The 22334-nt window shown below is 38.2% G+C and overlaps 1 protein-coding gene across 3 annotated transcripts in view; it reads right to left on the reverse strand.

The window, feature by feature from the left end:
* Positions 1-22334, reverse strand: part of LOC141501327 (E1A-binding protein p400-like) — a 143763-nt gene that overhangs the window by 106721 nt on the left and 14708 nt on the right. For 2 of the 3 annotated variants that reach the window (XM_074205220.1, XM_074205222.1), the window contains exons 2-6: positions 16894-16937; positions 13520-14858; positions 10090-10200; positions 6478-6565; positions 5930-6067 (exon numbers count right to left, since the gene is read on the reverse strand). In XM_074205220.1, the coding sequence (XP_074061321.1) occupies positions 5930-6067; positions 6478-6565; positions 10090-10200; positions 13520-14833 (1651 nt within the window). In that variant the 5' untranslated portion in view covers positions 14834-14858; positions 16894-16937. Of the gene's footprint in view, positions 1-5929; positions 6068-6477; positions 6566-10089; positions 10201-13519; positions 14859-16893; positions 16938-17694; positions 20901-22334 lie in introns of those variants that run through there. The other variant, XM_074205221.1, reaches the window with a different exon arrangement.

Below are 22334 nucleotides of genomic sequence, written 5' to 3' on the forward strand. Positions count from 1 at the left end.
AAGAGTTAATAAGGGCCTTAAAGTAGTTGCTGAAGAAATTGAAAGAAGGGACAGGTTTAAAACACATTGAGACGTTTCAGAGGGTTTTAGAATAGGACTTAGCAAATGATTTGATGCTGGAAGAGAGAACTGGTCAAAAATGACTTGTAGCTTTTACTCTTCAGTGACTATAAGATGGTAGTACTATTAACATAAAGAGAGAAGCAAAGAGGAACTTTTCTTTTTGGTTGGGAGAGGAATGAGGAGTTCAGCTCAGATATCTTGAATTTGAGATAATTGATCTTTTCACTAAAGTATAATGGGAGTCATCTATTAAGGGTGAGAGGGGTAGGGATGTAGACAAGGGCTTGAAATCAGGCAGGCTTTGAAGAACCACTAAAGGGTAGCTTAACTGGAAGTCAACAGATGGCTAATAACTAAACTGAGAGAAATTTGCAGCTACACTGGTCTTCAGAGAATCACATTTCAGAGTTGGAAGATCCACGGTGGACATTTAGTCCAATTCACATGCAGATAATTCCTACTACATAATGGACATGATTGGATCATACAGCCTGAAGGTTTCAATGAGAAGGAACCCTCTAACTATAGAGGCAGCCTATTCCATTTCTAAGAGTTTTTTCATTGATAGGAAATTCTTCCTTAAACCTAAACTCAACATTTGCTGTTGTATAACTTATACTTATTCTCTTATTTCTTCTCCTTGAGATAAAATAAAACAAGTCTCATGCTCCAGCATTTCCAGTACTTCAAGACTGTTAAGACTCCAAACCTCACCCCACCTCTACCTTCCCAAACTGAATTCCCAAGTCTTCCTGTTTCCAGGTTCAATATTCTTTTTCCTGAACCAATACTTCTGGGAAATTAACTTGAGGCCCTTAACCATTTTGGCTACCTTCCTCCGGATCAAATGAGATAATATTTGTAAACTACTCAGTACACAGTGCCTAACACATCATAAATGTCCTAAATATTCATTCCCTTCCTTTCTTCCTTCTCCAGTTTGTGGATGCCCTTTCCCAACTCTGATGCCCAGAACTGAACACTGCACTACAGATGGATGCTCCATTCTGCCCCCTCACATTGTTAAATCACAATTACCTTGAGGTACACAAATACTCTCAGATCATTTTCAGTCAAACTGAAATTACAGTTTGTTTTCTCACTATGTATTAATGATAGCTGCCATTTATACAATAGAGTAAAGCTTCTAACATGTTCTGAACCTAGGATCTGAATCTGATAACCACTCTGCAAAGTAGGTGCTGAGATCCCCAGATTGTCGAAGTCTTGCCCAACAGGAAAACCCCTCTAAGTGCAGAGGCAGTATTTGAACCCAGACAGTCCTAATTTCAGTGCTCCAAGTCATTTATGCCATCGTCTCTACAGTAGAAGCAGCAGGGTTGCTCAGTGGATAGAACACTGTGACTAGAGATAGAATACTGTGACTGTACCTGAATTCAAATCCAGTTTGGATAGCTGTGTGGCCTGTTTACTAACTCTGTTTACCTTGGTTTCCTCAACTGTGAATGGGGAAAATAAATGTGCCTACCTTGCAGGATTGTGGTAAGGATTAAATAGGATATTTCTTTTTTTTTTTTTTGCAAGGCAGTGGGGTTAAGTAGCTTGCCCAAGGTCACACAGCTAGGTTAATTATTAAATGTCTGAGGCCAAATTTGAACTCAGGTCCTCCTGACTCCAGGGCTGGTGCTCTATGCACTGAGCCACCTAGCTGCCCCAAATATAGTATTTCTAAAGCAAAAGGTGTTATAGAAACACCTACAGAAATTTATGACTGTAGCATTAAAAGTCTTCAATTTTCATTCAAAGTCCATGCTTAGACTTTTCTTGAATTTTTTAAAAAATCTGCTACCACAAAGGGGGGGGAGGGGGGCAGAGCCAAGATGGTGACAGGAAAAGAGCCTCTCTCAGGCGCTCTCTCTCAAAACTTATAAAATAAGGACTCTAACTAAATTTTCAAGAGACAGAACCCACAGTGGGATCCAGTGAGGCAGTTCTCCAGTCCAAGGTAACCTGGAAAATAGCGGAAAGACTCCACTCCACGGGATTAGAGGGGTGGCCCGCCAGAGTGAAGGAGCTTCAGCCTTCCGGAGGCAGCCCCAGGGCACTGGGAGCCAAAGCTCAAGGCGGCAGGGCAGTTTCCCAACCTACACCCCAGGGAGCACCAGGCACAACTTGGAAGATCGGGGGGGGGGGGCCCTCTGCCAGAGCCAGCATGAAGCCCAGCCCTCAGGGAACTCAGACAAGCAGCATGGCCCTGCAGCCCAGACCTAGGAACCAAAAGCAGGCAGAGCCAGTAAGCAGGAGCCCCCAGGCAACTGGGCCTTGAGTGCTCAACTTACCAAAGGGAGGGGAGTGCAGAGAAACTTGAAGTCAGTCCTCTGTACCTGGAACAGGACTCTGGGGCTCTGACCACATTCAGATCCTGATCACAGTCTGGGCGCCCCCCCACCTCAGACCCCTGGCAGAGGGCACTTGTGGTCATTCACAGACCAAAAGGGAAGACAGAGTCTCACACACTGAGATCCTTGTGGGGGGGAGAAGGTATCCCAATAATATGCAAAAGCTCAGGAAGCACCCCAAGACCAGGCACAGCCTGGGGAAATGAGTAAACAGAGAAAAAAAGAGAAACATCATTGAGAAATATATTGTCTATGAACCCAAGAAGGATCAAAATATTCAATCTGAAGATGAGAAGTCCAAGCTCCTGCATCTAAAAACTCCAAGAAAAATGGAAATTGGGTACAGGCTATGGCAGAGCTCAAAAAAAAAAAGTTTGAAAATCAAGTGAGGGAGATAGAAGAAAAATTGGGAAAAGAAATGAGAGAGATGCAGTCAGCAGCTTAGTCAAGGAGATCCAAAAAAATGTTGAAGAAAATAGCATGTTAAGGGGCAGCTAGGTGGTGTAGTGGATAAAGCACCAGCCTTGGGGGTCAGGAGTACCTGGGTTCAAATCCAGTGTCAGACACTTAATAATTACCTAGCTGTGCAATCTTGGGTAAGTCACTTAACCCCATGCCTTGCAAAAAAAAAGAAAAAAGAAAAAAGAAAATAGCATATTAAAAACCAGCATAGGTCAAATGGATAAAACAGTTCAAAAAGTTATTGAGGAGAATAATGTTTTAAAAAGCAGGATTGCCAGATGGGAAAAAGAGATAAGAAAGCTCTCTGGGGAAAACAAATCCTTCAGATCTAGAATGTAGCTGAAGGAAGCAGCTGACTTTACGAGAAGTCAAGACACAATACCTCAAAAACCAAAAGAATGAAATTAGAAGAAAATGTGAAACATCCCATTAAAAAAGCAAGTGATCTGGACAACAGATTCAGGAAAGATAATTTAAAAATTATTGGGATACTTGAAAGTCATGATCAGGAAAAGAGCCTTGACCTCATTTTTAAAAAATTCCTACAGGAAAATTGCCCAGATATCCTAGAAGCAGAGGACAAAATAGAAACTAAGAGAATCCACTGATCTCCCCCAGAAAGAGATCCAAAAAACAACAACCTCCAGGAATATTATAGCCAAGTTCCAGAACCCCCAAGTCAAAGAGAAAAATATTACAAGCAGCCAGAAGGACACAGTTCAAATATCGTGAAGCTGCAGTCAGGATCACACAGGACTTAGCAGCAACTACATTAAAGGCTCACAGGGCTTGAAGCATAATATTCCAGAAGACAAAAGAGCTCAGAATGCAACTGAAAATCAACTACCCAGCAAAACTGAACATCCTCTTCCAGGGAAAAAGATGGACTTTCAATGAACCAGGAGAATTTCAAATGTTCCTGTTAAAATGGCCAGAATTGAACAGAAAGTCTGATCTTCAAATACAGGACACAGGTGAAGCATAGTGAGTGGAGGAGAAGGGTAAAATATGAGGGACTTAATGATGATGAACTGCATGTATTCCTGCATAGAAAAATAATACTGATAATACTCATAAGAAACTTCTCATTTAATAGAGCAGGTAGAAGGAGCTTTTACAGATGTAGCACAGGAGAGAGCTGAATTTGAAGATATAATATATTGTAAAAGAAATGTAATGGGAGTAAGAGAAAGGAGAGATGGAATAGGCTAAGATATTTCACGTAATAAGATTTTTTTTGGTTACAATGAGCTACTGCAATGATATGGAAGTGGGGAAGGCAAGAGGGAATGAGGGAAACTTCGTTTTCATCAGAGGTGGCTCAGAGAGGAAATAGCATATATACTCAATAGGGTATAGACACAATGGGGTATAGAGTAAGAAAGAGAGAAGGGGGACAGGGGGAAGGAGGGAGATGTGAGTGATGGAGGAGAGGGTGGACCATGAGGGAGAGTGGTCAGATATAAGACAAGGGGCTGGGATTGAATGGCCTGTCCGGGACCACAGGGCTGGATGGTTGCTGGGCCTTAGGGGTGGTATGTGGGCTCGGGGTCTCTTGGCCCCAGGGCCGGTGATCAATCTGCTGCACCACTCAGCTACCCTACAGCACATTTAAGAAGAGGGACAGAGTGAAAGGAGAAAGAAAATATAGTATATGGTAGTGGGGAAGTAAGAATGGAGGGAGTTGCGATCAGCAATGGCAACAGTGGAAAAATATGGAAGTAGCTTATGTGATGGACTTATCCTAAAGAATGTGATCCACCCACGACAGAGCTGGTGGTGTTAGAACACAGACTGAAGCGCATTTTTTATTATTATTACTTTTTGAGGGGGAGGGGTTTTGTGGGGCAGATGGGGTTGGGTGGCCTGCCTAGGGCCACACAGTTAGGTGATTGCTGAGTATCTGAGACTGGATTTGAACCCAGATGCTCCTGACTCCAGGGCCAGTGCTCTGTCCACTGCGCCACCTGGCTTGCCCCTATCATCATCATCATCATCATCATCATCATCATCATTTTATTTTATTTTGTTTTTGTTTTGTTTTGTTTTTATTTTTGCAAGGCAATGGGGTTAAGTGGCTTGCCCAAGGCCACACAGCTAGGTAATTATTATGTGTCTGAGGTCACATTTGAACCCAGGTACTCCTGACTCCAAGGCTAGTGCTCTATCCACTGTGCCACCTAGCCGCCTCTTTGTTTTTGTTTTTGCGGGACAATGGGGTTGGGGTCGCTTGCCCAAGGTCGTGCAGCTTAGTGATTGTTGGGTGTCGGGCCAGATTTGAGCTTGGGTGCTCCTAACTTCAGGGCCAGTGCTCCATCCACTGCACCACCTAGCTGCCATTATTATTTTTTTTTCCTTTTTCCTTTACTTTATTGCTCATGAAGGTCTATTTTTGGGGGGAGGGGTATTATGTTTACTCTTAAGCAAGAACATTTAGTAATGTATACAAAAAACATCATTTGCACAAAAATAAAATAAATATAATTTTTAAAACAGAGACAAAAGGAAAATAGGCCTTACCCTAAAAAAAAAAATCTGCTATTGTAGGTACATTCTAAATTCACAAAACCTACTTGCTAAAAGTAAATAACTTATGTGCATTATCAGTTATATTAAACTAAAGATGAATTATTTTAGTACATTGATAGGAAAAAAATAATAAAATTTCTTCTTAGACATAATTTATAAAAACCAGCCAGTAAATCAATTGCTATTTCCTTAATTCCTACCATGTGCTAAGAACACTCTTGACTTTTCTTCCAAAGCTCATCTGAGTTGGAAGGGACACAGTGGCCATTTAGTCCAATTCATATGCAGATAATTACAATTATATAAGACAGGTGATCGAATCATACAGTCTTGAGGGTTTCAATGAGGAGGAACCCACTACCACTGATTTAAAATGAGCACTTGTTACCATTTGCAAGTCTGTCCATATGCAAAGAAAGTCCATCACCCAACTCTACAAATAGAAATAACCTAAGTATTCACACATAAGAATCTATGTAGTCAACCAGAAATCCAAATTAGATTCCTAGACTCACCCACATCACCTGGCCTTTGGGGACAGATACCTTGGGCTGTTGGCATTAACTGCTGAAGAGGGACTCCTGAAGTCACAGCTGGATATGGAAAAGCCACCCCATGACAGCCCACATCGATCCGAGGTCTCTTAGGTGAATCTATAATATTTAAATTCCATTTGTGGCATCATATGAAAGTTGTAGATTCATTTTTACAAAGAAAACACTGTATTATAAGGTTTTTAATATAAATACCCAATATATATCATAGAACACATGTAACAAACCAAGGAGAGTACATTTCAAAGACAACATGTACTTTCAGTATCTAAAATGATTCATCAAGAATTTATTACCTCTAGTAAATGATATACCATTTCATTCACAACAAGAACAAGTCACATTTAATAAGTACTCAAACAAGAACCTTGAAACTATGCCTAGCAAAATCCTGAGAAGATAATACCAGAAGTACTGGATGATTTAAAAAGGTAACTTGCTTAAATTCTAGTTTACTGACACCCTGAAAGTTTTAAAAAAAAAACGTATATCTGTTCAACGTTCCATACCTGCTTGGATCACTGTTTGTTGTCGCTTAAGTGTTTCAAGTTCTAAAGTAGTCACAGTTCCAGGTACTGGTGAACCTGTGTGCATTTGCTATTAGAAAACAGAAATGTTAAAAGTTTTAGTATGCATTTAATTGATATCCCATTGAACTTAAATAACGCATCTCTCCACTAATCCAGGAAGTTCCTATAACCAAAAAAAAAAAAAGGTTAGAACCATACTGATGATGACAATAAATTTCTAAATAAAAGTCACTCTCCTTTATATAAGAAAACAAGCAAGCCTGATAATCTTTTTCAGCACATTTTTCATTGGCTAAAGAGAAAGTAAAATTGTTCTCCACAAGCTCCATCCAGGTGATGTCATATCCTGGCTCAAATATTGATTTTGAATGAATAATGAACAAGAGTAGATTCATTGGTGAAAATATCTGCATGTCAAAATAAAATTGGGTTCACTACTCCTGGGAAAAGCGATTATATGTGCTCAGCTAGAAAATGTTCCTGGTACCCTCCCAGGGCAAGCACAATATAACTCTATGGTACAAGTCAGAAGGGAGTTTAGGAAGACTGCATGGACCTTGCACATGTAAACAAAGTGTCAGTCATTATCAAAACTGTGGAAAGAAAAATCATGAAGTCCTAAAAGTTCCTGCATGCATAATCTAAAGGTGCTAGCTTTACAAGTTTCCCAAGCTTGATTTTTCTTTAAAGATCCAAGGAACAAGGGCCTGACCAGAGTAAGAACAAGAGAAAAGGACTTTCTCTTCCTCCCTCCTTCCTTTCTTCCTTTCTTTCCTTCTTTCTCCTTCCCTCCCCTCTTTCTCTCTTGCCCTTGAATAGCATGATAAAGTAAGCCTATGGTCCCTTTCTTAGGATCATGTTTTAAAATGCATAAAAACAGGATTACAAAGGAAATAAATTCTATTGAAACAGTTATTCAAATATTTTTTAAAGTCAATGTCACAGATACCAAGGTAAGAAGTCCTTTTCTAGAAGGAGTATATTGAAGCAATTTCAACTGTTATTGTTGCCTTCTTTGAGGTGAATTAGGAGCTGCACTGAAATCCTGACTTGGCTGTATATTCCCAGCCCTGTGACTATGGCACAGAAGCAAAACAGAGATCAATATGTTTCTTTAATGTTGTCTTTTGATAAATTTCTATCCCTTTCTGATGTTGAATTCTTTGACAGTACTAAGGTCTTTGGTAATAAGAATTTTCTTTCCAGGTCCCTTAGGAGCTGTGGTTCTGCAGTGGTTAGCTGCTGGGGTTAGCTGCTGAGGCTCCTCTACAAGGGACATCACCTAGCAGGATGGTTCAGGTCCTAGGTCAGAAACACTGCTCTTTCCAAGGCACTGGGGTCAGGTTCTCAGAGAGCCTCCATGAGCAGAGATGTTGGCCAAAGTGTGCTAGTTCTATTTGCCTGGCACATGCTACCTCCTATTTCTCCCTGAGGAGGCCTCACTGCTTCACTAGGTTGGCCCTTCTGCTCCATGCATGGCAGGTGGTTGACAGTTGGTGGGAATGACTGGCAATCCCTTCCCAGATGATTGCTGCAAGAGCCGCACTGGAAACAAGACAAGTGATCTAAAGTTGCTCCCCTTCCTGGGCTCTTGTACTCATCTGCTTGTTGGTGGTCATTGGTCAGCAGTTGCTGCTGATAGTGATGGTGAGCCCCTTCACAATCTTCAATGCAAGAACTGAGCTAGAAACAGGACAGGTGTTCTGGAGGGTGCTGCCACTCCCAAGACTCTTGGACTCACCACTTGAATATCTCCCTCTTCTGCATTCCATAAGCTGCCACTTCCATACTGTTCTCACTAAGTCCTTGTACATTCCCATCCTTTAGTCTCATCTATGCATATCTTCAACTCTAGACTTCTTTAAATAGCCATGTATCACCTAGACCTAGCAATGAAGCTGGAGATTTTGGAGGTATCATTTATGCTATTTAGATTACAAAAGCAGCATATTTGGTAGTAGGGCTGGGAAAAATTTAGTGGCAGGGAAGGACAATCAGAACAAGGGTAAGGAGGTGACAACAGCATCCTCTAGTGCCACAATTATTTCTTAAACAACTCATCAGTTGATCCCTCTAGGAGTAATAATGGAAATAAGGTTTGAACACATACATCAGGGATGGGGAAATTTTTAGTAGATGGAGAGCAGTGGCAAAGCATTCCAAAGTAGGTAAAGGAAGAAGCAAAACTTCAGAGGCCAAAATAGAGGCTGGGTAGCAATGTCAAATACACAGTAGGTGTTTCATAAATGCCTTTTGAATGAATTTATATGTTATAAGCATAATAAATAAGAGTTTTGGTGGAGGCAAAAAATTATGCCCAAGAGGAGCAGGAAGAAAGATGGAAAGAAAGGCTGTGAAACCAGGTTGTGGAAATCTGAATTGAATGCTAGACTACAGAGTCCAAACTTCATTTTAAGGAGAGAAGAGAGCCATTAAAGATGCTTCTTCATTCAGGGGCGGCTAGGTGGTACAGTGGATAGAGCACTGGCCCTGGAGTCAGGAGTACCTGAGCTCAAATCCAGCCTCAGATACTTGACAATTACCTAGCTTTGTGGCATTGGGCAAGCCACTTGATCCCATTGCCTTGCAAAAACCTAAAAAAAAATGCTTCATTCAATTCAATAAACATTTATTAAGACCTATTATATGCAAGGCAGGAGCTAGGTGCCAAGGATACAAAGAAAAAAAATTAATAATTGTAGCCTTCAAGGAGTGAGTAATTTACTGGAAAGAAATACAGCACACACAAAAATATAGGCAAGTCTCCCTATTTAAACACAAGGGTGCTGTTTTAGAAATGAGTGAACCCAATTGTGTTTGTTGTACTTAGTAAATCCTTTGAAAATTGAACAATAAAAAAATTCTTATAAAACATGGATCATCAAGGCAGGAAATGGAACAACTATGTAAATTTTAGTCCTAGGACAGGAGGACTGCATTTTCCTGAATCAATGATGTAAACTAAAAGACAAAGCAATCAGAAGCTATAATCATATATAACAAGGAACTGTTAGCAATTTTTGAAAACTTTTAAGACTGTTCTCTGAGAATTCACTAAAAACATATTAGTCTTCTATGAAACACTAAGAAAAATGTACAGGAAAAAATAATTATTAAGCTTGTTTTATCTTTTCATTCATATTTCATTTTCTGTTCTTGTAATAAAACATCAAATATTTCTAACCACAACTATTAAAAGAACTTGCTCCAGGAAAAAAAAGAATTTATAAGAAATATTTCTCTTAAAAGAACTATGTTCCTCAGTGCAAACAAAATCTACATTTACATTCAAGACAAACCACAACTGCACAAAAACCATAGAAGAATCAAAAGCATCGAGAAATAAACAACAACAAAAAAAAACAACACTCAAGGTGAAATTTAATGAAAGCAAGCCCCAAATCTGAGAATAGGATCACTTAAATTTCCTCACTTTTCAGAGGAGAGAAAAAATAATGTATTAAAATTCTGAAGTTTTAAAAAAACTTTCAAACATATATAAATGATTAATAACAAGGTATAGGTTCTTGAAAAATCAATTAATCTAGGAAATAGCAAATCGGGATGAATCTAAAATCCATCAAAAAGTACCTGAAATGGCTGCTGCGAGGACGCAAAAGCAGCAGAAACATTTGGAGGAAGCTGGGTTGCAATAGCAACAGGAGTCCCAGTCTGCCCATCCTTTCCTGTCACAACCTTTACCTGAGGGGAGAAATATTTGAAGGGGAAAGGGGAAAAGGGAAAACAATTTTTAAGTCGATCAACACTGTAAACTACTGCCTGCTAAACTGGTGGAACTTCAGTGAAGAGGGGACATGATTTTATCTTCACCAAAGGATACTTTTATTCCAACACAAATTACTTTAAGAATTTGTAGACAACAACAGTTTCTCAGAATGATCTTTTTTACCAAGAAAAGCCTGAACATTTAAGACACAAACCTAGCAATTGACTACCATGGATCCTAAAGCCTGGATATTAAAGTGATCTACTTTCCCTATAGGGAAGAAGGTCTTCAGGGTTTGCAAGTACTTAAAAAAGGAAAAAAGGGAAGGTAAACAAAAACTGTACAGAAGACAAACAAAGAAGGTAACATTAACATATTATGATTTCATTTTATCGCAGGATAAAATCAATGTCATAATAGCTAACATTTCTACAGGGCTTTCAGGTTTGCAAAGTACTTTACCCCCCAACAAAAAGTTTTGACAGTTAAGCTAATGAAAAAATCTTTCAAGAGAAACAAACCACTTCCCTGAGTGAGCCTAGTCAAACCTAATACTCAGTATAATTATATTAAACTGCTCTTAAGTCAAATGACATTTTACATCAAGGGTCCAGATACAGTTTGGGAGTCAGAGAAAAAAAAAATGAAGATGGCTAAGATGAATCGGAAAGAAAATCAGATTGATTTAGGAAATAACTTTCAAAAATCAATATGATTAATACAAACCATAACACAAAATGTATTATCTAGTAAGAAAAAATACTCAAAGAAAATAAAAAGGGGCGGCTAGGTGGCACAGTGGATAAAGCACCAGCCCTGGAGTCAGGAGGACCTGAGTTCAAATCCAGTCTCAGACATTTAATAGGTTACTAGCTGTGTGGCCTTGGGCAAGCCACTTAACCCGGTTTGCCTTGCAAAAAAAAAGAAAAAAGAAAAAGGGCTTGGAATCCTTTTTTAAATATCAACATATGAATTTTAAAATGACCACTCAATTCTCACTCTTTGACATACTAGTTAAATCTCTGAAAACCTAATTCATCTAAGACATTAATGACTCCCATTCCCAAGAGTAGTTTCGTGATGACGAGATAAGTAAATCTATGTTTTTGTTTAAGAGAAGGAAAAGAAACTGTAGATGAATAACTGTTCTACAGAAGGGATTGGGCTGTTTCAGGGAAACTGAAAGTTTAGGTGATTTGCACAGGTTCATAAAGCTAATGTGTGATATTGGCAACACTTGAATCCAAATCTGCCTAACTTCAAGACCAGGTAGCTAAGGTCACCAAAGGCAGATTGCGTTTAGGTTTTGATTTTTCAAAAGGGATTTCAGCAGTTTCCATGAGAGGAATTCTCACCACTGTAGGGAAGTTAATAGGGGAACTAATTTGGGGACAAGAAGGCCTTTGGACAGTGCCCTTCAAATCTCACCATGCAGTCAACCTCCTACCCCATTAACCAAAACACTAACCCTGCCCTGCTTGGTATTTTCAGTAAGGACCCTGTCATCTGATGATGTTTGTTCTTCATTCTGGAAGAAGACAGTGATATCAGGGAGGTGATGGCATGACAAGCATATGACTTGGGATAGCTAAAACTGAGTTCAAATCCCTGTTGTAATAATTATTTCTTCAAGGCTTCCATTTTCCCATTTATAACATTATTATAATGGCACTTGGACTACAATCTTGCACATGGGCATATAGAAAGTACTTTATCAACCTGAAAGCATCTCAGAAATGTAAAAAGACAGCTGCCACAGACAGCATTCCAATTCCCAGCTCTGCAGCTGTCTAACTCTAGGACATTGTGAAGAAGAAGACTAACTGGTGGTTGAGAGGCTGGTCTTCAAGGGTCACTTCTGCCAGGCAAACCATGGAACTTCTCAGGACCCCAGAAATCTTTACCCTAACAAAACTGCAAACCTGCTACAGTGAGTGATGATAAAGCTTCACTGGAGCTTCCAACAATAAAGTCATAATCATAAACACCATAGGTAAATTACCTAAATTTTCCCAGAGATTTTCTGGGAGTTTCCTTAACTTGAAGGGTCAGAAGAAGTCACCCCTGAAGCCTCTTTCATCTAAAATCCTACTTTTCCTTATAACTGTAGCATGTACTTAGCAAAAACCTGTTACAATGATGAAGCACTGAATGAAATTGCATTTTTAAGTAAATTTTTAAATTTAAATTGATGTGATATTTTATTCTTAAGATTAAAGACTATTTTCTGATATCAATACCACATGTACACACTCAAATAACTGAAGGCACATTTAGTTAATTTAAAAAAATATTTTACTCTAAATCAATTTATGGATATCAATTATTTCTAGCAGAATTTAACATAAAGGGATCATTCTTCAAATACACAAGAAGATAAAATGATCAAAGTTTTAAATTTACCATATTTTCAGTCAGCAATGTGGTGCAGTGAATAGAGCACTGATACACAGTCAGGAAGAACTGAGTTCAAATTTGACCTCAAACACTTACAAGCTAATTGAACTGGGCAAGTCGTCGCTTAACCCCATAGCTCCACAAAAAACAAAAACAAACAAACAAAAAAAGATTCTAATTCAGATTCCATATGATGAGTTTTTCTAAATGTAAAACCTTCAGAATTGTTAGAATTAGTTAAAATATCAGGATCTTGCCCACTGCAATTTTTATTCTAAGACTTTAACATTTTGTTACAGACAAATATAAAAGGATAAACTCCTGATTCATCATAGATTTAGGATTCTCAGTTTTGAACATTTATTTCTTGCTGCTGCTACCAAAATTCCTAGGACTACAAAGCCTTTTCATTGGTTGTTGCTTTTATCTACAACCAGTCATAAACCCAGGATACATCTTCCTTATTACAAGGGAGAGTAATCAGTGTTAAATGACATCAAAATGACATCAAAATTGGGATTTTCATTCTAATATAATTAGGGGAAAAAACCTGAAAGAATAATGGAGATAGGAGAGGTTTGGGAAAGAAAGCAAGACATCCAAAGCATTCTCCATCAAAAACAAATACAAAAGCACTTCTAGAGCTTATACCTTGAAAAGAGGAAGAGTACTAGTAACATATGTGGCATTTTCTAGTTTAAAATTTTTTTTCACTTAAATTTTCTAATAACTTGCACATCCTTAATATCAATTTCATTCAAAAGAAAATTACTGATATCCCATGAATATAGCAGTTTTTCAAAATTATATTTTTCAATGGAAAAATGACCAATGTATGCCACATACAACATATCCACTGTATAATAAAAACATGTCATTAAGTATTAGACTTCTTACCTCATCATTAATAACCTCAGATTGTTCCTCTTCTTCCTCTTCTTCAAAATCCAAATCATTCTGTCTAAGATATGCATGTAAGGGTCCATAAAGTTTCTTCTTAAAAGTTAAGAAATCCATCATATTCCCTTGAAGATGTTGCAAGAAAAATAATTCAATCAAATACTCCTTAAAGTTTTCTTTTAGAGCCTCCATCTCTCTGTAATGATGATCCAGGCATTGCTTTCTCATTTGAGCTGTTTCTTGAGATGCTGGTGGAATTTCTTCCAATTTTTTAGGTACTTTTTTCACTCCTATACTTCCCACAGGAGCGAGAGGAAGATTGGAAAGACCCTGTGGCACAGCGGCTCTAGAAGGGCTGGTTGGTCCAGGAGGTGGTGAAGTCATGCCAAAAGCAGAAGAGCCTCCAACTCCAGAGAGTAAGACGCCTGAAGGCCTCTCAAACCCCAATGGTCTATTCAGCTGTTGTCCTTGAAGTACTTGCTGCTGTTGGATCAGTTGTCCTTGAATAATACTGCTGATCTGGGGTGGCAAGCTAGTTGTTGCAATGTGACTGGGGCTAGTCAAAGGTTGCATACTGGCACCACTAGCAACTGGGCTCTGGGGTCCAAGATGATGAATGGTGCCGCCCGTCTGGGTGTGGGGCTGGGAAAGTCTGCGTTCACGAACGGTAATCGGACCCCCTGCATGCTGGAGTTGAACCTGTCCTCCCTGAGCAATCTGGGCAATGCCCGAGCCCTCCTGATATACAAAGTGTCCACCATTTGAAGGGCTCAAACTGATCTGTCTCACGAGGACACTAGCGTCCACGAAGCCTCCAGTGGGGCTGGAGCTGCAGATACCCAGTCCTGGGCCCGGAGTGCCCGCCCGCACGCTCTGCAAGGCCTGAACCGGCCCAGGGCTGGATTGGGTTGGGCTCTGAGACTGGACCTGCTGGGGTAATGGGGAGGTAACTTGGATGTAGGACGGGGAGCCATGCTCAAACCTCCTCTGCTGAGAATTAAACTGAAAACCTGGGGAAGTTGAGTTGGGGATTGGCAAAGGGGTGAGGGTGATCTGCTGGTTTCCTCCAACAACCGGTCCAACATTCTGCAGTGTAATATTGACATTCTGACCAGCCACTGGACTTCTGCTCATAAGCTGTTGGATTTGGTAACTGGGCGACTGCGGGGCAGACGGGCTTGCTGAAGGAGCAAATGGAGCTGCAGGGGACTGGGGCAGGTGGGAATGGGCTTGCTGCTCATCCCCCTCACTGCCTGTGAAGGACCAGGACTTCTGAAGTTGGGCATTCTGAGAACCGCTGCCATGGTGCATTATCACCTCCTCTTTAAAATAAATTCTAAACAAAATCAGAAAAAGAAAACTTAGCAAAAGAAAATATGGTTTCTAACTCTGTACAGCAGAAAGCTTCAAGAACTTCAAAAGTTTACCTTGTAATTCAAAATATAAGACCATATAAGATTTTCCCTGATTTTCTCTCAATTAAATCAACTACAAAGGTAATAAAATTCAGCAAAAGAAAAAATGGTTTCTAACCCTCTATAGCAGATCTCTTAAAGAACTTCAACATGTAAAATCAATAGATCTGTTTCCCTGATTTTATATCAAATAAACCAACTTCAATGATAAACACCACTTGCCAATAAAGATGACTTTAAGTCAAACTTTAAGGAAACTTTTATGCACTGCTGTGTCTCATTTCAGATGTCAAATACTCCACAGCAGACACATAATGAAGCTTTCTGACAGCCTATTCATTCCTCCTGCTGGCTGCCTGCTTTAGTCCTTTGCAGCTGGTGAGTGGATTTTAGTTGTATTTTACTTAGGAGATGAAGCCGAGTTCTCACTGGTAGAAGGGACTCTTGCTAGGCTCCTTAGAAGAAACTCCCTTCATGGATCATGCAGCTGTCATTTACAACCAAGATCCAACTCAATCCCATCTTCCTCAACAAGTCTTTCTCCATCTTCCCAGGGCCCTTTCTCTCTTGATTATTTCCTATTTATGCTGTCTTTGGCTTGTCTGCACATATTGTTTTGCACATGATCTTCCCCAACAGAATGGGAACTCTTTGTGGGCAGGAGCTGTCTTTTGCCTCTTTGTATCCCTAGTGCTCAGCACAGCGCCTGTACAAAGCAGGTGCTTCATAAATGCTTGTGACTAGCTGACTGGAGCCTGGAGACACAAAGAGTCTTCCAGTTTTCTAAAAATCTGACCCCAGTCCTAGATCTGTCTCTCTACTGCCAAATCAGAATACCTGTGCTCAAAACTGAGGATTCAAGGGCTGGGCTCTGTGAAGCAGCACGCTGTAGCTGGAAGAGTTCTAGATTTGGCATCAGTGGACCTGGATTCAAATCCTGACTGTGACCTGCTCACTTGGGGACTCTTCAGAAAGTCCCTTCCCCACTCAGTAGGAAGCCCATAAAAGAATGATTTCTGAGATCCTTTCCAGCCCAGAGTCATGAGCCTAGGAATGCCTACGACCCTTCATTATCTGATTATTTCTCATATCTTGTATGCACACAACTGCTCTCATAGTGCCACTCATGTAAGACTGGGAGTTCCTTGAGGGCAAGAGCCTTCTGATTGTGGTTGTAACCCCAGCACACAACAAGGGTCTAGCAGACCTTCATAAATGCTTGTTACCTGAATGACAGTCTATTTAAAAATACAACACATTTTATAAAACAAATTTACAACAAGCACTCATCACATGAATAGTGTGTGTGTGTGTATATACATTATATTTATTTATATATGTATATATATTCATACACACACACACACACACACACACAGTTTACAGTTTGGAATAGTTGGTGTGAATTAGAGCAGCATTCACTGCAGTAGATCATAAAGCAGATTGGTCTATTCAGCCCAAGTTCAAGCATGGAGGCAGCCTCCCCACAGTCAGAACTCAGCTATTCTTGAGTCTCAGAGGTTGGCAGGCAAAGAAAATTAAACTCCCCTCACTGAAACACCCAGGAGGCCACCAAAAGGACAGTTCATGATTCACCTTATTTTTTCCTTCAGAGTATATGATATAAATAGACTGAAATGTTTTCAAGTTAGAACAACTTCCAAAATAAACCTTTCCATATCAAGCAAACTATATCACATAAAGTAACTCATTTGCAAGCAGATTTGACACTATATTTTATCAGCTGGTGATATACAAAGCACTCTAATTACTTATAAGAGGGTAAGAATATCATAAATTTAAATATGAAAATCAAATTTTGATATTACACTTATTATGAACAAAGGCAGATGATGAGCACTCTTATCCTGTCATATATATGTGTATATATATATTCAAATTCCATTGTGCATATTATCAAATTGTGTTACAAATATAACTTTAAAAGGGTATTACCTGATATTTAGCCCTGTGTTTTGCTTCCCTCCTTCCTCCAATACCTTGAAAAGAAAAATGAAAATATTTCAAATTTTAGTATTCAAGTAAGCAATCAACTGGTCATGCCAATGGCCAGGAACACAAAGATAAATATGAAACAGACTGCTCTAAAGGTTACATTCCATTGAGACTACAGGGGAAGGAAGGGAGGGAGGGAAAGGAGAAGGGTGGGATAGTAAAGCATTGAAGGAAGGGAGGAGGGAGGTGGGAGGAGAAAAGAGGAAAGGAGGGAGAAGGAAGGGAGAAAGAAAGCAGGGAAAGGAAGGAGGGGAAGGAAGAAGAAAAAGAGAGAAGGAAGAGAAGAATGGAAGAGGGAGGAAGGTAGAGAGAGGGAAAGAAGGGGCAGTCAAGGAAAGAAGGGACAGTCAAAGAAAGACAGAAACAAAGGAAAGAGGGAGGGAGGGGAAGAGAAAAGGAGAGAGAAAAGAGAAAAGGACTGGAAAGAGAAAAGAATAGAAAAAAAAGGGACAGAGTCAAGGTGGTGAAAGGAGAAGTACATTTTTGCTTTGGTTCCTCCACAATGACCCAGAAAGCACACCAGAGTGAATTCTATTTGGAAAAGCCAAGAAAAAGTCACAGTGAATCCTTTTTCCAACTCAGAATAGTTTAGGCAGATAGAGAGGTCTGCAGACAGGAGAGTGGGGACTGGCCAGGAACACAGCAGTAGTGTGGCCACAGGGAGCAAGCACAGGGCTGAATCAGTGGCAACCCCAGTGGGAAGCAGTCCCAGCACCCAGGGTTAGTAAGGGCACTGAATACCAGGGCAGAAAGAGATGCCAGGGGATTCCTCTACTAGACTCCTGGAGCACAAACAGGTACCACAGGACAGCTTCATTACCCAGAGGAGCGGTCTCAAGGAAGCAGTCCTAGTTCTAAGAATAAGAACAGAATGGGGCCTCAGTTCTAAACCTTTAGGCCTGCACAGATGTCTGCAATGGGAGAAAACAGAAAAGACAACCAAAACCAACTGGTTTCCCCAAAGGAGGAATGAGCAGTTCCTTGACTTTGAATGCAGAACTTTCCAGTGAGATAACAATGAGTGAGTCCAGAGACAGTCTATGGAAATTCAACTATACACAAGCCAACAGATCCAAATCAGGGTCAGAAATTTGCAGAGCTAAAATCGAGGCAGTGAACAGACTTCTCAGATCACCAAAAATTTAACAGGCTCCCAGTCTGAACTGTGAAAATAATACAGAAGTTAAGGTTAGAAAACCCAACCACTCCACATCCCCACCATCAGAGGTGAGCAGATTCTAACCTAACATAAAATCCAAAGTTAAAAAGTAGGCTGGAAAAATGAACCAAAAAACAAACAAAAAAAAGAACCTAACTATAGAAAGCTACTATGGTTAGGGGGAAATTCAAGATACATATACAGAAGATAATGACTCAGAAACATCTAAAAACAAAAAACTCAATGTAAAAATGCAAACTAAATAAAAGCCCAACAAGAATTCCCGGAACAGTTAAAGATTTGTTTTAAAAAAAAAAAGAAAAAAATCTTAAAAATTAAATAAGAGCAGTAGATGATAAACTGGGAAAAGAAGTTCAAATTATGTAAGAAAACTATGACAAGGGGCAGCTAGGTGGCGCAGTGAATGGAGCACCAGACCTCAGACACTTAATAATTACCTAGTCTTGTAGCCTTGGGCAAGCCACTTAACCCCACTGCCTTGAAAAATCTAAAACAAAAAACAAAAAAAAAAAAAAACTATGACAAACTAACAGAATGCCTTCGGGGGGGAGGGGAGGGAAGCAAGAATGGGGGGAAAATTGTAAAACTCAAACTAAATAAAATCTTTCTTAAAAAACTATGACAAGAAAATTAGTAACTTGGACAAGAAATACTAATAAAAAATCATTACTTAAAAATCAGGAATTAATCAAATTCTAATGAAAATAATCCCTTAAAAATTAGAATTGGCCAAATGGAAGTTAATGACTACAAGAAACATCAACAAACAATAAAACACAGGGGGCAGCTTGGTGGCAGAGTGGATAGAGTTCTGGCCCTGGAGTCAGGAACACCTGAGTTCAAATCTTGCCTCAGTCACTTAATAATTACCTAGCTGTGTGACCTTGGGCAAGTCACTTAACCCCATTGCCTTAAATAAATTTTTTAAAATTCTTTAAAAAATAAACAATATGTAGTAAGTCTTAATAAATGACTTTTTTCATTAAAAAATAATAAACAATAAAATAAAAAACTTTTAAAAAAACAAGAAAATTTGTAAGATCTTAAAGAGAAAAAAAGCTGATCAGGAAAATAAATCAAGGAGGGATGATTTAAGAATCACTGGACTGCCTGAAAGTCATTAACAAGAAAAGAGTCAAGATATCATATTTCAAAATATTATAAAGAAAAAGTTTCAGATATCTTAGAACCAGAAAGCAAAGTAGAAATTGAAATAATTTACTGATCAAGGCAGCTAAATGGCACAATGGGATAGATCACCCGTGCTAGAATCAGAAGGACCCAAGTTCAAATCCAACCTCAGACACTTAATACTCATTTTGCTGTGTGAACTTGGACAAGTCACTTGACCCTATTGCCTTGCAAAAACCAAAAACCTAAAAACCAAAATATATATATATAATAATAATAATCTACTGATCAACTCCTGAAAGAAAATCCAAATGACAACTCTTGGGACTATCTGAGCCAAAATCCAGGCTTCTACATTAAGCAGAAAATATTGCAAGTAGCCAGAAAAAAAAAATTTGGAAATCAAAAGTGACATAGGATCACACAAGATTTAGCAGTTACCATGATAAAGGAATGAAAGATACAGAATATGATACTACAGATAGCAAAGGAGCAAAAATTACAACCAAAAATAGCCTACAAAGCAAAACTGAATATAAATCCTAATGGGGGGGGGGGAAGGTGGAGGAATCAAATAAATGATTTTCAAGGATTTTTTTCCCCTTTGATTTTTTGCAAGACAATGGGCTTAAGTGACTTGCCCAAGGTTACACAGCTAGGTAATTATTATGTATCTGAGGATGGATTTGAATTCAGATCTTCCTGACTCAGTGCTCCATCCACTGCACCACCTAACTGCCTCCCAGGATTTTCAAGGATTCTTAAGGAAAAGACTAGAGCAGAATAGAAAATTTTAAATTCAAACACAAGACTCAAGTGAAGCAGGAAAAAAAAAGGAAGCACAAAAAAAAATGAAGCATAAAAAAAAAGAAATCATAAGGATTCTAAACAAGGTTGAACTGTTTACATTCCAATGAGGAAGATGATATGCATAATTCCTCAGAACTTGACCTTCACTAGAATAGAGAGACTCCTTAGACAGACAGTGTAATATAATTATATTATGTTGGGATGACCTCAAAAGAAAAATGGATGGATGAGAAAGGAATGCAATAAGAGAGCAGGGAATGCAGAGAAAGAATGAAGAAAATTATCTCACATAAATGAAATATGCAAGGAAGAGTATATGTAATGGAGGGGAGAATTTGGGGAGGGCAATAGTTGAGCTTCAGTCTCCTCTAAACTGGTTCAAAAATGGAAAAATAAAAATACACACAGGTAAGTTACACAAATTAATGTTTCCTAACAGGGAAATAGAAAGTAAAGGGATTAATAGAAAAAGAGAATAGGGGATAAATGGGAAGGCAGATTAAGAGAGGCAGTAATTAGAAGCAAAACTTTTTCTTGAGGGAAAAGGTTAAAAAAAAGTATAAGTAAAATAACAGAGGGTATAAAGAAATATAGTTAATAATCTCAACTGTGAAATTGAATAGGATGAACTCATCCATAAAACAGGAGAGAATAATAAATGGATAAGAAACCAGAATCCTACAAGGATTTTTTTATAGAAACACAATAGAAATACATTCACATGGAGTGAAAATAAGAGGCTGGAATAGAACTTATGTTTCAGGTGAAAGAAAAAAAAAGACAAGCATAGTAATTATTATCTCAAAGTAAGTGCAAAACAGATCTAATTAAAAGCTAATAGGAAACACTACATTTTGCTAAAAAGTACCACAGATAATGAATTAATAAAAATACTGAACATAATTATACATAATGATATAGCCACCAAGTTCTTGAAAGAAAAGTTAAATAAGTTATAGAAGGAAACAGAAAATAAAACTATTCTAAAAAAGGATCTCAATTTACCACTCTCAGTTCAAAATAAATTTAACCATAAAATTAACAAGGAAAAAAATAAAGAGATGAATAAAATCTTAGAAAAGTTAGAAATGAAGAGCTTTGGAAAAAATTGAGTGGGACAGAAAGGAACATTATTTCTTAGTTCTGCATGGCACCTTTACAAAACTAATCATGTATTATTAAGGCACTAAAAATCATAAACAAATGCAGAAAAGCAGAAATAGTAAGTGTTCCTTTTTCTGATAATGCAATAAAAATTTGCATTCAATAATGGGTCTTTTATTAAAAACTGAAAATCAAGGGGTTAACTAGGTGATGCAGTGGATAGAGCACTGGCCCTGGAGTCAAGAGGGCCAGAGTTAAAATCCAATGTCAGACACTTAATAAATTGCCTAGTTGTGTGACCTTGGGCAAGTCACTTAATCCCACTGCCTTAAATAAATAAAAAATTGAAAATCAAATAATTTAATCTTAAAAAATGAGTGGATTAAAAAACAAATCATTGAAAGAATCAGTAATTTCATTAAAGAACAATGAGACGATCTAAAATATGTGTAATGAAGCCAAAACAGTATTTAGGGGAAAATGTATATATCTAAATGCTAAATCAATAAAATAGAGAATGAGTTCAACAAATTGGGTATGTAATTAAAAGACTAGAAAAAGAATAAATTTTAATTCTACAATTAAACACCAAAATAGAAATAGAGAAAATCACATTAGATATTAATAAAAATTTATCATTAAAAAATGAAACAATGTATAAATAAAAGTCAGAACTGGTTTTAAAAAAACAATACAGTACTCATTGGCTATTTTGCTTTTGGAAAGGAAAAAACACCAAATTACCAATATAAAAAAAATGGTAAATTCACAACCAATGAAGATGAAATAAAAGCAATTGTTAAGAACTATTTTGCCTAAGTAGATACCAATAGAACTATCTAAATAAAATGGATGAATATTTGCAAAAATATAAATTTTACAGATTAACAGAATATAAAATAGAATATTTTAAATTATTCTCTCTTAGAAAAAGAAATTTAACAAGCTATAAATGAGCTGAGAAAAAAATAAAAACCTAGGACCAGATGCATTTACATGTGAATTCTACCAAATATTTAAAAAAACAATTAATTCTAATACTACATAAATTATTTTTAAAAATAAGTAAAGAAACCCCCCCCCAACATTCCTTCTATGATACAAAAATGTTCTAGACATCCAAACCGGGTAACATCAAAACAAGGAAAACCATAGA

The sequence above is a fragment of the Macrotis lagotis genome, chromosome X (assembly GCF_037893015.1).
Source record: "Macrotis lagotis isolate mMagLag1 chromosome X, bilby.v1.9.chrom.fasta, whole genome shotgun sequence".
Classification (NCBI taxonomy): domain Eukaryota; kingdom Metazoa; phylum Chordata; class Mammalia; order Peramelemorphia; family Peramelidae; genus Macrotis; species Macrotis lagotis.